At 41.6% G+C, this 13,225-nt stretch overlaps 1 protein-coding gene and 1 pseudogene across 2 annotated transcripts in view; one reads left to right on the forward strand and one right to left on the reverse strand.

Annotated features, from left to right (window-relative positions):
- Positions 1-301: 301 nt before the first annotated feature.
- GIMAP4 (GTPase, IMAP family member 4) lies at positions 302-3,143 on the reverse strand. The gene is made up of 2 exons (XM_008053762.1): positions 3,086-3,143; positions 302-1,253 (listed from the first exon to the last, which is right to left on the reverse strand). The coding sequence occupies exons 1-2, from the start codon at positions 3,141-3,143 to the stop codon at positions 322-324; spliced, it is 990 nt and encodes a 329-aa protein (XP_008051953.1). The 3' UTR covers positions 302-321.
- Positions 3,144-8,235: 5,092 nt separating this feature from the next.
- The window catches only part of LOC103255820, a 9,257-nt pseudogene continuing 4,267 nt past the window's right edge, over positions 8,236-13,225 (forward strand). The window contains exon 1 of the transcript XR_002481708.1: positions 8,236-8,270. The product of XR_002481708.1 is annotated as a THUMP domain-containing protein 1 pseudogene (transcript). The remainder of the gene's footprint in view (positions 8,271-13,225) is intronic.

The raw sequence follows: 13,225 nt of genomic DNA on the forward strand, positions 1-13,225 counted from the left end.
GAGAAACATTTACTAGGGAAAACAACTTATAGCTTGGAGTCATCTTCTTTGGTCTCCTGCATTCCTCTTCTCTGTGTGTCTAAGGAATAATTCACAAGGTAGCAAACATCGATACTTTCTACTTTGGAGTCTCACAAATTTAGAATTTGTCGCTACTCTCCTGTTAAGTCAATCAAACATCTACCAGTTGCCTGTGTTGAACTTCCCTACACTCCTTAGTTCTAAGAGCCTGAGAGACAGAAACTAGAGCACTCTGACTTTGTAAGTAAGAAGAATGGGGCTAGAGAATATGCAGAAAATATAGACAATTTCTCATTAAGTTTAATCTTCCGCAAATACACGTGAGATAACAAGGGAAGCAATCTCTAGTGCTTTCATGATTAACTCAATTATCCAATTCTGACTCTCAACTTCCATTCTGGCATCTTGCTGCCTTCTAGAACAGAGAGCCTCCTTTTCTAATAATTCCCTCTCCATTTGCGCCTTTCTCTTTTCCTGCTCGAGTTTATCTTCTAGTGTTCTGATTTTCTCTTCATACTCCTCTCTTATCTGCTTTTTCTCTCTCTCCAGCTCTGCTTTGTAATATTCTTGCTTCAGTTGGGTTTGTTTCTGGATCTCCTCCTCAGCCCTTTGGTACATTTTATTAGTATAGCATCTTCCCTCATTCTCCCTCACCAGACGCTGAACCAGAGTCAGCAGCTCTGCTCTCTGGGCCTCCTGCTCAACTCCTGTTGCCCTGTTGTTGAATGCACAGCAGCGACCACCAAACTTGCCTATCAACTCTTGACGGTCTTCTGGAACTTCTCTTAAGTAATCATGGAAACTGGTGTCCTCCAAGTCATCTTTCCGGGTGAATAAGAGAACCATGAACCTCCTAGCCCTGTCTCCAAACATTTTCAGAATCTTCTCTGTGGCCTTTTGGTCTTCCTCAGTGTAACGGCCCAGTGGGACCACCAGGAGTATAACGTGAGGCCCCGGGGAGGTCAGGAGAATACAGCGTACAATCTCCTTGCACGTATCGGCATCCGGTACGTCAGTGTCGAAAATTCCCGGTGTGTCAACCACAACAAGATCTGTTTCCTTCCACCTGCTCCACCCTCTTTTGCAGATCTTGGTAATAGATTTTGATGCAATGCCAGAATTAAACATTTTCTCTCCAAGGATGCTATTCCCTGTTGCGCTTTTTCCTGCTCCAGTTTTACCCACTAAGATAATTCTCAGTTCGGAATTTCTGGGGTCTTGACTTCCTGGCCCTTGGACATAAAAACAAACAAACCATTATTAGAATCTACCTCCAACAGTTTTCCCTGTATAGTCCCCATCCCCCAGTGCTCTTTTGTGGGTCTGACTGTGAACCCAACCCTGCATTACCATTGCACTCACAGGAAACTTATAAAAAGTCCACTAGACCTGGTACTCATCTTGCAATACTCGGGCAATGGGCCTTTCCTTTAATCTCCTACCTTCAGCCTCTCGTTTCAAGATTCCCTTGAGCTTCTAGTTGATCTCATGTAGTCCACAGGGGAGAAAATAAAATGGTTTCATAAGAAAACTATGAGATGCTGCTGATAGCTTTTCCACTGATAGCCGTGTAAGACATGACATAAGACTTGACATTGGGGCATGTGAAGTGGAGATTTATTTTCTCCATTTATATCCAAAATGAAGTATTTCTTGTTCCTGTTAAGAAGCCAGGGAGGTGGGTTATACAACCTATCATTATCCTTAAGACAGAGCTTCCCATGTTTGATAACCAGAATCCTGGGGCAAAATAAGTATATTTACAAAATTTATATGACTAAGAACGCTGGGTAAAACAAAGCTAAGATTATCTAAGGAAAAATGTGTGTTTGTGTTCACATTTTTATTTAGTTAGCATCAGAGTATATGACTCCATCCCAAGGTTAGCCATAGGGAGGGGAGTAGAAATATCATGGGAGGTGAAAATGAAAGGCCCCAAAAGTCAGTTCCAACACAGTAACAGTTTTTGCCAATGTTGATAGGGTACGGATGACAATCCATGGGGAGATTTACAAATATAGGTAAAAACTATACCCATTCCTGTATGTGTGTCTCTTTGGGATATGGATTTGCTTCTTTCCATCAAGATGCTGTCTGTCTCTTTAACCCTTTATCTGAGTGGGCCATGTTACTTGCTCTGAACAGTAAGACAGTAGAAGGCATGATGCAAGCAGAGACTCCAAGTGTTTATGCATTGTGACTTGCCTTCTCTTTCAGCTCTTTCTGAACCTGCCTTATGAAGAAGATTGAACTAACTTACTGGATTATGATAATAGGACCTGGTGGTCCCTAGAACCCTGACCTGTCCAGGAGCCTGCTAAATAATAGACATATCCGTGCAGCTATCCAAGGTCATCCAGCTGCATACAAACCACTAGCTCACCACAGATCATGAACGAGTGTCTAAGATTAGTAGAGCTGGTCCAAACCAAAGAACTGCCTAGTTGACCCACAGAATGGAGAGCCAATAAAATGGTTGATGTTTTAAGTTACTAGATTGTAGGATAGTTTGCTAAACCAGCAAAAGCTCAACGGACATAGTCAATTTATATGGATAAGGGAGAAGAGGGAGGGTCATGTGACATACCAAATGAGTCAGCCTGATTAATTTATTGGTTATAGTGAGACTACCAGGAGCCAGGACATTAGGGACATTAGAGACTGGGATGAGTGATCAATTACTCCCACATTTCTCATTCTCAATCTTCCCCCAGCATGAAGAGAGGGGCAGAAAACCATAAGAGAGGCTACAACCAGCTGCTCTGGTGTGATCACATTATAAGAAGCAAGAGGTAAGAAACTGAGTTAAGCAGCCCTGGATTGATCTGAGGATATTTAATCTCTCTTCTACATGGTTGTTATGGCCACATCTTGAGGAAAAGTTGTAGAGAGTCTAGAGAAATGACAGAGCAGAATAAATGAGCAGGAAATATTTTTAAAGGGTTGAAAATACTTTCCTATCACTCAGAATGAAACTGGCTAGCAAAACAGGAGGAGTACCCACCCACCCTGCCTGCTCTCCTCTCTGGAAGCTTAGCCTGGGAAGCCCTAAGCATCCTCTCACCTTGGCAGGTCCTTGGTTTACTGAGGTTGGGTCTCACACCGGGGTATTGGGATGCCATTGTAGCTGAACTTCTGTAGATGACTTAAGAGACATAATCATGTTATTTTAGGAAAATGAAGAACAACTTGTAGCCTACCACTTGTAGCCTGCACTGTATTTTGTGCCATAAACTTGTTACTTTGATTTTATTGCTCCGTTTCCTGAACTCTCCCCAAATCTCCATTTTTAGTCTCATTTTTCAGATTGTTCCTATGTTATGTACACAACCATAAATGCTTCCAGTGCTTCCTCAGCAGCGGTTCTGGTCCCATCTCCTCTCTATCCTGAATTCTATGATGGATGATTTTATACATGGTCTGTAATCTACATCTTTCTCAGAGTTCCAAACTCTTATATCCTACTAACCTTCCCCCATGTGGCTGTTTCATGGACATCTCAAACAGAATTCAGCTGAAAGGGAGCCCCTGACATCCACCCCCAGTCTCTCCTGCCTCTGTGACTCCATTCAGCCAGTGGCTCCTGCAGAACATATGGGACCATTTACAGCCCTTCTTTCCGTACTCTCTCTGAACCCATCTATTGATTCTCCTATTGATTCTCTTTCCAAAAAATTGAGGTCAGGCATGGTAGCTCAAGCCTGTAATCCCAGCACTTCAGGAGGCTGAGGTGAGAGGATTGCCTGAGCCCACGGGTTCAAGAACAGCCTGGGCAACTTGGCAAGACCTCATCTCTACAACAAATCAAAAAATTAGCCAGGCATGGTAGCACGTGCCTGTAGTTCCGGCTACTTGGAATGCTGAGGCAGAAGGATCGCCTGAATCCAACAGGTTGATGCTGGGGTGACCATGAGCATGCCACTGCACTCCAGTCTGGGCAATGGAGTGAGACCCCAACTCATAAAAAATATTGAAAAGCTCTCATTTCTCTCCATCTTCATGCTAATCCAACCCACTGTCATTTATTTGCAATGAAGCAGTTCTCCTAACTGACCATCTCCCCTTCCATCCTTTTTTTTTTTTTGAGTTGGAGTCTCTCACTCTGTCACCCAGACTGGATTGCAGTGGCACGCTCATGGCCACTGCAGCCTCGACCTGCTGGGCCCTGGCGATCCTTCCACCTCAACCTTCCAAGTAACCAGAATTACAGGCATGCACGAGTATGCCTGGCTAATTTTTGATTTATTGTAGAGCTGAGGTCTCACCATGTTGCCCTGGTGGGTCTCGAGCCCGTGGGCTCAGGCAATTCACTTGCCTCAGCCTCCCAAAGTGCTGGGATTACAGGCTGAACCACCGAGCCCAGCCTCCTTCCATCCTTTTCCACTCTATAGTCAAATATTATTCTAAAAGTCAAATTTGATATTATTTCCTTGTTTGGATTTCTTAGTGACTTCCTGTGACTTTTCCAAAATAGTTTAAATCCTCAGAATGGTCCGTAAGGTCCAGCATGATCATCAACTTTCTCTTTCACACGGTTTCAGCCACACTGGCCTCCTCGATGTCCTCAGAATCCTCTAGGCTCCCTCCACCTTAGAGGTCTTTGTAGAAAAGTTCCATTTCCCCAGAACACTCCCCTTCTCACCCAATACCCAGCTCATTCCTGCTCAGCCTGCAAACCTCGGCTCTCCAGAGAGGTCTTTCCCAATACCCCTACCCCTCAACACCACCACCCACTTTCAACACACTCTGATGTGGTCTACTTCATGATTGTCTAATTGTCCTCCAGCGAGTTATTACAGCATACATATTGCTATACAGAGGCATTTATCCGAGTTTTTATTGTCTCCTCTTAGACTATTAGCTTTGTGATGGGAGGACAATGTGTGCCTTATATTTTCCTTTATTCCCTGGGGACAAGCACAATACCAGAAAAAGAGTGGTTCTCAATAAATATTGTTAAATAAATGGCTTGATAATCTTTTGTTTCTATCCTCTCTTTGGTCACTAGGTAAAGCCCACATCTGATTTGTGAAAATGGCAATTCTTGTCTTATTGATTAATACTTTGTGTTACAAAAATATGGTAATAATTTTTTTAATGTTTTCTTTCATTGCTACCTACAAACGTTTTGCAATGGAGAAAGACATTTGGAGAATTCTTGTTGGAGAAGGTCTTGACCAAGACAGACAGAAAATAGTGGTTTTTAAGGACAGAGTCACCAGATAGAAGACCAAAACATATAAAACATAAACTATTGTGTAAGTCAGACATTTCTTTTGAAAGAAGGGTTATTTCTTTACCTTTGTGAATAAGGAGTAGGAAATAGATTCTGTAACCAGGAAAAAGAAAATGTAGAATTTTTTAAAAATCAATTTTGGTGATTGGTATTAGGAAAAGAAGTAGGATACCAGCAACAAGAAAACAGAGGGTCTCTAAATGCTCCTTAACGTCGTCCTTCCAGCACCTGGGCCCTTTAACACTGCTTTGTTGATCCCAACAGATGCAAAACCAAGAGACTATGTTTCTGTAGGTGCTCAGCTCTGGTGGATGAGTTCTTCTTTCTCTGCCTAAAGAACAATCATCCATTCGCCACCCCCTCCCCCAAGCTTCTCCTGGACTGCAGAGAGCCATTGGTGGTTGCATCTCCCTCTTCCAAACTCTTGAAGACAATCTCAATTCCTAATGAAACTGGGACTGTCTCTAAGCAGGCAGTTTCCCTGAGAGGTAGCATTGAGCAGATAGTTAACCAGATAACAAAATTTCAAACTGCAGAACTTCCAGTCCTGATCTGTGTGTGGGCTTTGGGTAGCTGCATATAAAGCTGTGTCCCTTACACATCCCAATGTTCTCCCCTCCAGCTCCACTGGAGCTAATTCTGTTCACTTACCCAACTTTATTCCTGGAAAAATTAAAGTTTATTTATAAATTCTGTAACAAGCGAAAGGAATCACTAATTTGCAAAAACAAGTATCCTCTAAGCAGCAGCCCCCCCAAAAGGCATTAATTTGTAGGTGTCAGCCGCCAGAACAGATGACAACTTTAACAGATTAGCACAAATAGGAAACCGAAACCAACAAGAAATATATTCTGAGAACAAGCTTGCCGGGGGTTTAAGATACAGATCCAAGATAGAGGTCCCCTCCCCGTCAAATTGTATGTTTCCCCAACCTCCCACCACACACACACCACTATTCCCTTACCTGAAAAATCTGAGCACTGCACCCTTCTCTAATTGTGCAGGAAATGCTAATCCAGGATATTGAGAAAGAGGAGTAGAGGAGAAGTGAGGGGAGGAGCTGTCCATTCTTGCTTGTGCAAGAGACCCGCCCACCTAATCAGCTAGCAGCTCTAGTAGGACTTTCTGCAGGGATGGGACTTCTGTGATGTCCAGTATGATGACCATTAGCAACTGAAATACGATTAGTGTGACTATAGCACCAAATGTTGTATTTTATTTCATTTCAATTTATTTAAAGTTAAATAGTGTGGGAAACTGCCGAGAGGGCGTGGGCAGGGAAGCAGGATTGGCAGTAGTGGGAATCTACCTGGGGTGGGGGGCACACCTCTTCAACAAGGGTGCCTGCATAATGAACATTTGTATACCTAATCCTGAATTGTACCCCGCATCTTTAAAATAAAATTTTAAAAAAATTTAAACATTTTAAACTAGTGACCCACCATGTTTAGGCTAAATGCTTTCATGGTAAAGCAAGTTATAGAGTAAAATGTCTACATTTAAAGACTCATAATAGAAATGAAAACAATCTAAAAATAGTTATCTGAGCTATCACATTGACAATTTAGAAAAGGAACAGCAAATTGAACATAAAGCATGAGTGGGAGAGAAAATGTTACTGCGGATGCTACAGACATTAAGGGGATCTTTAAAATAAATAAAAATTTTAATTTTTTATTTTAAAATTGCAGTGCTCAGATTTTTCAAGTAAGGGAATAGTGGTGTGTGTGTGGTGGGAGGTTGGGGAAATGTGTGATTTGATGGGGAGGGGACCTCTATCTTGGATCTGTATCTTAAACCCCCGGCAAACTTGTTCTCAGAATATATTTCTTGAAGAACCAGGGGGGAAAAACCTGCACTGGACCAGCCACCATAAGCTTGGCTTCTGCTGGGTTGGCCAGTTCACAGTCAGGGGAATGTCTGACTGCAGAGTGAACCTAGTTGACCCCTGCCACCAATGACTAGTGACCATCTTCCGAGCCAGATCAGTAAGAATTACCTCCAAGCTCTGCTTCCTGCAAGCTCTGCTTCCTGCAGGAAGGAGCCCACCCTTCTCTGTAACAGGGAACTCACTTTATTTCAAAAGCAGAATGTGGACTTGAACAGGGAGAGAGTGACACAAAAGACAACCAAAGGCTTTCTTAGTGGGAAGGCTCCTGGGCTGTAAACCAGATGGTAGATGGGAGACCCATCCCCCCAACCACTCTCTGCAGAGTGCTAGCAGCAGGGGCGGAAAACTAACCAGACTAGATTAACAGCAGGAGAGAAAAATCAACAATAAAGAAAACTGCATGCCAAAAGGTGGAGCAAGGAGCAGAAGTAAATGCCTCTCTCTCTCACTGAGAGACCTATATTGAACCACAGAAAGAGCCCTAGAACAGAAGATAATTGAATAGCTTCAAAGCAACAAATCAAAAGAGGAATTATAGAGTGTGAAGAAGACCTGTCACAAATGAAGAAAAAATCAATGAAAAAACACAGGCAGCCTTCAGAGTCCTAAGAAGACAGCACCCAAAAAGCAGTTATCAGAGCACAAACAATGGAAATCCCCCAGAATGACCTTCCTCAGATGACAGTCACAGAAATTAGAGATTGGATGGCAAAAAAAATGAACAGGAACCAAGAGAAACTAAAGTGAAACTCACTGAAGTAGTAGAGGAAGTAAAAACAGAGTTGGTCAGTTTCATAAATGCCCATTCTGCAATAATGGAAATGAAAAACTTCATCCTGGAAATTAAAAACACAGTAACAAGTATAGGGAGTAGTGAAAGATGGTGGCGCACAGTGGGACTCAACACCCGTTAAGGCCAAGAGATTTAATGGGTCGAACGCGGTGGCTACAGGACCTGAGGGTCAGACTGTAGCGCCGAGGCAAGGGCGCTCAAGCCTTTATGGGGGCTTAGGGTGACCTGTCAGTCTATTATTGGTCAGCTGGCAGAGCTCCATCCAGGTTGGTGGGTTTTTCGCGGGCACGGGAAATGGTGAGCTGGACTGTGGAAGAAGAACCCAGAAGGTGCCGTTTCAGACACCCCCTTTGTTTGTTGGGTCGCCATTTTAGGCGGGGGCCGGGTTTAGGCCTCTTTCCAGGAAAGGAGGGGGATGTGACTCTACTTGTGGCTGGCGGTGGCCCTTCATTCCCACCTCTTTGGTTATACGGGAGAGGGGCAGCCTTTGTCTGTCCGGCTACTTCCTGCTGACAATGGGCATCGGTGGGTGAGGTGGGTGGTGGTCTACTTCCACATCATCACAACGGGTCAGGCAAGCACAGGGACTGATGATGTCAGATGATGGGCAGCAGGCAGATGGGTGGGTTAGTCACATGATTGCTGCCATGGCGGGGCTTATCTGTGTCAGTAGTTCACAGAGGGCTGACTAGGTTAACCTGAGGGGAATTTCCTGTAAGAGACTTGTTAGACATCTGCAGTTCACAAATTCCTTGACCAAAGAGGAGGGGTGGTCATTTGGGCTGTCCTGATCTTGTATCTGAAGATTTGCCTAGTGGGGATGGGATAGGCTGCTGTTTGTCCTTCAGTAGAATGTCTGAATGCTTGCTAATCACTACACTGAGGCCAAAAGACTAAGAATAAGCTAAGTTTCTTCTAGGTTTCTATAGGTAACTTTCAAGTAGGGTCAACCAAACAGAAGAAGAATCTCAAAGCTTAAAGGCCAAAATAGGGGACAAACTCAGTCTGTCAAAAACATAGAAAAAAAGTTTTAAAAGGAGGGGTAAAGCCTCCAAGAGTTGTTGGGCTATATGAAGAAGCCAAATCTATACCTGATTGGTATCCCTGAAACAGAAAAGGAAATAGAGAACATTGTGGAACAAGCATTCCATAATGATACAGAAGGATACTACATAAGGTCATCCAAGAAAACTTCTCACATCTCACATCAGGTGACCATCCAAGCACAAGAGATTCAGAGAACCCCAAAATGTATCATCTGAGAAGACCATCGCCAAGACATGCAGTAATCTGCCGCCACAAAATAAGCATACAAGAAAAAATCCTAAGGGCAGTGAGAGAGAAAGTTCAGATTACCTATCAAGGAAGACCCATCAGAATCACTCCAGACTTATCTGCAAAAAATAAGCAAGAAGGGATTGGAGTCCAGTTTTTAGCATTCTCAAAGATAAGCAATTTCAGCTAAGAATTTCCTACCCTGCCAAGCTAATCTTCATCAGTGATGGATAACCAAAATCCTTCCCATTCAATTCCTAAGAGAACAGGCTGCCTCCAGACCAACCCTTCAGGAGACACTTAAGAAGGGTTTGAACACAGAATAAAAAAGAATGGGCAAACCTATCACAAAAGTACAGGCAAGCAGAATTAACAGAGCATGCAGAACACTCACAAAAATGAAAACATATGCATGTATAAATAAAAGGTAAAAAGGAAACAAAGCAACCCCCAAAGAAACTTAAGACAGAGAAAAACACTTGCATTTCAATAATCAATTTGAACGTAAATGGTCTAAATGCACCACTGAAGAGACACAGAGTGGCAAACTGGATAAAGAAGCATGATCCAACAATCTGCTGTCTCCAGGAAACTCATATCACTGCAAAGAACTCCCACAGGCTCAAAGTTGGAGGCTGGAAAATGGTCTTTCAGGCAAATAGAAGAGGGCAGGTGTCGCTATTCTGATATCACACAAAGCAGTCTTCAAACCATCAAAACTTAAAAAGGACACAGAAGGATACTACATAATGATAAAAGACTCAATCTACCAGCAAGAAATATTCATCTTAAACATATATGCACCCAACACAGGAGTACCAAGTTTTATAAAACAACTACTCAGTAAACTAAGAGAGGACATTAACTCTCTCACAATCTCCCATTAACATCTCTAGATAGATCATTGAGGCAAAATACCAACAAGAATATTCAGAAACTCAACTGATGCTCTATCAAATAGATATCATAGACATTTACAGAACACTTCACCTATCATCTCACCCATCATCAGCACATGGAACGTACTCCAAGATCGATCGCACTCTTGAACATAAATTATGAACAAATTTCAAAAGATCAAAATAATACCATGCATCTTTTCAGCTTACAGTGATATAAAAATAAATATCACCACAAACAAGATCCCCCAAGATCACACAAAGACATGAATAGTAAACAACATGCTGCTGAGCAACTCCTGGGTCAACACAGAAATCAAGCCAGAAATAAAAAGATTCCTGGAAACAAATGAAAACAAATACACATCTTATCAGAATCTCTGGGATGCCATGAAATCAGTGTTAAGAGGAAAACTTATAGCATTTCATGCACACATCAAGAAAACAGAAAGATCACACCTACTGTCATACCTAAGGCAGCTGGAAAGACGAGATCATCTAAATCTTACTTCAGCAAAATAATCCAAATCATCAAGATAAAATCACAGTTGCAGGACATTGAAGACAAAAAATATCATAGAAAGGATTAACAAGACCAAAAGCTGTTTCTTTAAAAAGATAGATTGATGGACCCCTGGACAGATTGACTAAAAAAGAGAGATAACACAAATAAACACAATTAGAAATGCAAAAGGCGAAGTCACAACTGAAGAATTCAAATGGTTATCAGAGATTACTATACGCATCTGCACGCAAATAAGCTAGAAAATCTAAAACCAACGGAGGACTTTCTGACATAACACAACTTCCCATGGTTAAAACAATAAAAAATTGAAATTCCAAATAAACTAATAACAATCCAGGAAATCGATTCAGTCATAAGAAAACTCCCCACCCAAAGAAGCCTCGATTCCCAGCTGAATTCTACAAGACATACAATGAGGAGATGCTACCAATCTTATTAACGGTATTCCAGGCAACAGAGAATGAGGGAATTCTCCACAACCCATTTTATGAAGCTAACACCATACTCAGACTCAAACCTGGCAAAGACACAAGGAAAAAGAATTGCAGGCCAATCTCCCTGATGAACAATAGACACAAAAATTCTCAACAAGATGCTAGCAAATCAAATCCAACAACACATTTCAAGGATCATACACCATAACCAGGTGGGCTTCATTCCTGGGATGCAGTTCTGGTTCAACATTCACAAGATCATAAACATAATTCAAGACATTAACAGGTGTAAAATCAAGAACCACATAATCATATCATTAGATGCAGAAAAAAGCATTCAACAAAACCCAGCATCCTTTCTTGATAAAAACCCTTGAGCACCAAAAGCATAGAGGAGACATTCCTCAAACAATAAGAGCCATTTATGATAAACCCACAGCAAACATTTTGCTCAATGGGCAGAAGCTGGAAGCATTCCCCCTAAAAATGGGAACAGACAATGATGCCCACCCTCATTCCTCCTGTTCAATATAGTTCTGAAAGTCCTAACTAGAGAAATCAGGCAAGAGAAGAGAATCAGGGGTATCCAAATAAGAAAAGAGAAAGTTGAGCTATCCCTCTTTGTGGACAATATGATTCCATTACCTTGAAAACCCTAGGGAGTCTGTCAAAAGCCTCATCACACTAATAAACAATTCTGGAAAAGTCTCAGGGCACAAAATTAATGTGCAAAACACAATTGCATTTCTATACATCAGCACCAACCTAGCAGAGACCCAAATAAAAAGCACAACCACATTCACAATAGCCATATAAAAAATGAAATATCTTGGCATCCACTTAATCAGAGAAGTGAAAGACCTTTACAACAAGAACGACAAAATTCTGCTCAAAGAAATCAAGGATGACACAAATGGGAAATCACATCATGCTTATGAATTGGAAGACTGAATATTGTCAAGATGTCCGTCCTTCCCAAGGCAAGCTACAGATTCAATGTGGTACTCACCAAGTAACCAACATTTTTCTCAGAGCTGGAAATGATAAAACAGAAATTCATATGGAAACAAAAAAGAGTACAAATATCCAAAACAATTCTCAGCAAAAGGAACAGAGCAGAAAGTATCACACTTCAGGCTTTAAACTTTATTACATGGCTATGGTAACCAAAAGTCTGGTATTGTTACAGGAATACACACATAGAACAATGAAACAAGAGATTCTGGAAGCAAAAAATAGTCCCTCAACCAAATCATCTTCGACAAAGTCATTAATAACAATCACTGGAGAAAGGAGACCATATTTGGCATATGGTGCTGGGAAAACTGGCTGACCACATGCAGAAGAATGAAACTGGACACCTACCAATAACTACATATAAAAACCAACTCAAAATAGATCAAAGACCTAAATATAAAACCTAAGATTCTTCTAAGAATCCTAGAAAAAATAAGAAAAAACACCCTCATGCACATTGGAACAGGCAATGAATTCTTGACCAAATCCCCAAAAGTGAATGCCATAAAAGCTAAAATAGACAAGTAGGACCTCATCAAACTGAAAAGTTTTTGCACAACCAAAGAAACCATCAAAGGGAAAATATTTGCAAATTATGCATGTGACAAAGGCCCAAGATCTACAAGGAACTCAAATGAAGTGAAAGGAAAAAAAACAAAGAATCCCATTAAAAAGTGGACAAAGCATAAGAATAGACAAGTGGGATCTTATTAAACTGACAAGCTTCTGCAAAGCCAAAGAAACCATCAAGAGAGCAGAGAGACAGCCTACAGACTGGGAAAAAAGTATTTGCCAACACCCAGTCTGACAAAGGCTTAACATCTTCGATCTAAAAGGAACTCAAATGTGCTGAAAAGAAAAAAACAAACAACCCCATTATAAAATGGGCAAAAGATATGAACAGACACTTCACAAAGGAAGACATCCGAGCAGCCAACAGACACATGAAGAAATGTTCAACCTCACTAATCATCAGGAGATGCAATTCAAAACCACACTGAGATACCACCTAACTCCAGTCAGATGGCATTATCAACAACTCAAAAAATAACAGCTGCTGGAGAGGGTGTGGCGAAAAGGGAACACTTCTACACTGTTGGTGGGAGTGTAAACTAGTGTAACCTCTGTGGAAA

This window comes from Carlito syrichta, unplaced genomic scaffold, assembly GCF_000164805.1.
Source record: "Carlito syrichta isolate Samal-C Ts95f unplaced genomic scaffold, Tarsius_syrichta-2.0.1 Scaffold288425, whole genome shotgun sequence".
NCBI classification, from domain to species: Eukaryota; Metazoa; Chordata; class Mammalia; order Primates; family Tarsiidae; genus Carlito; species Carlito syrichta.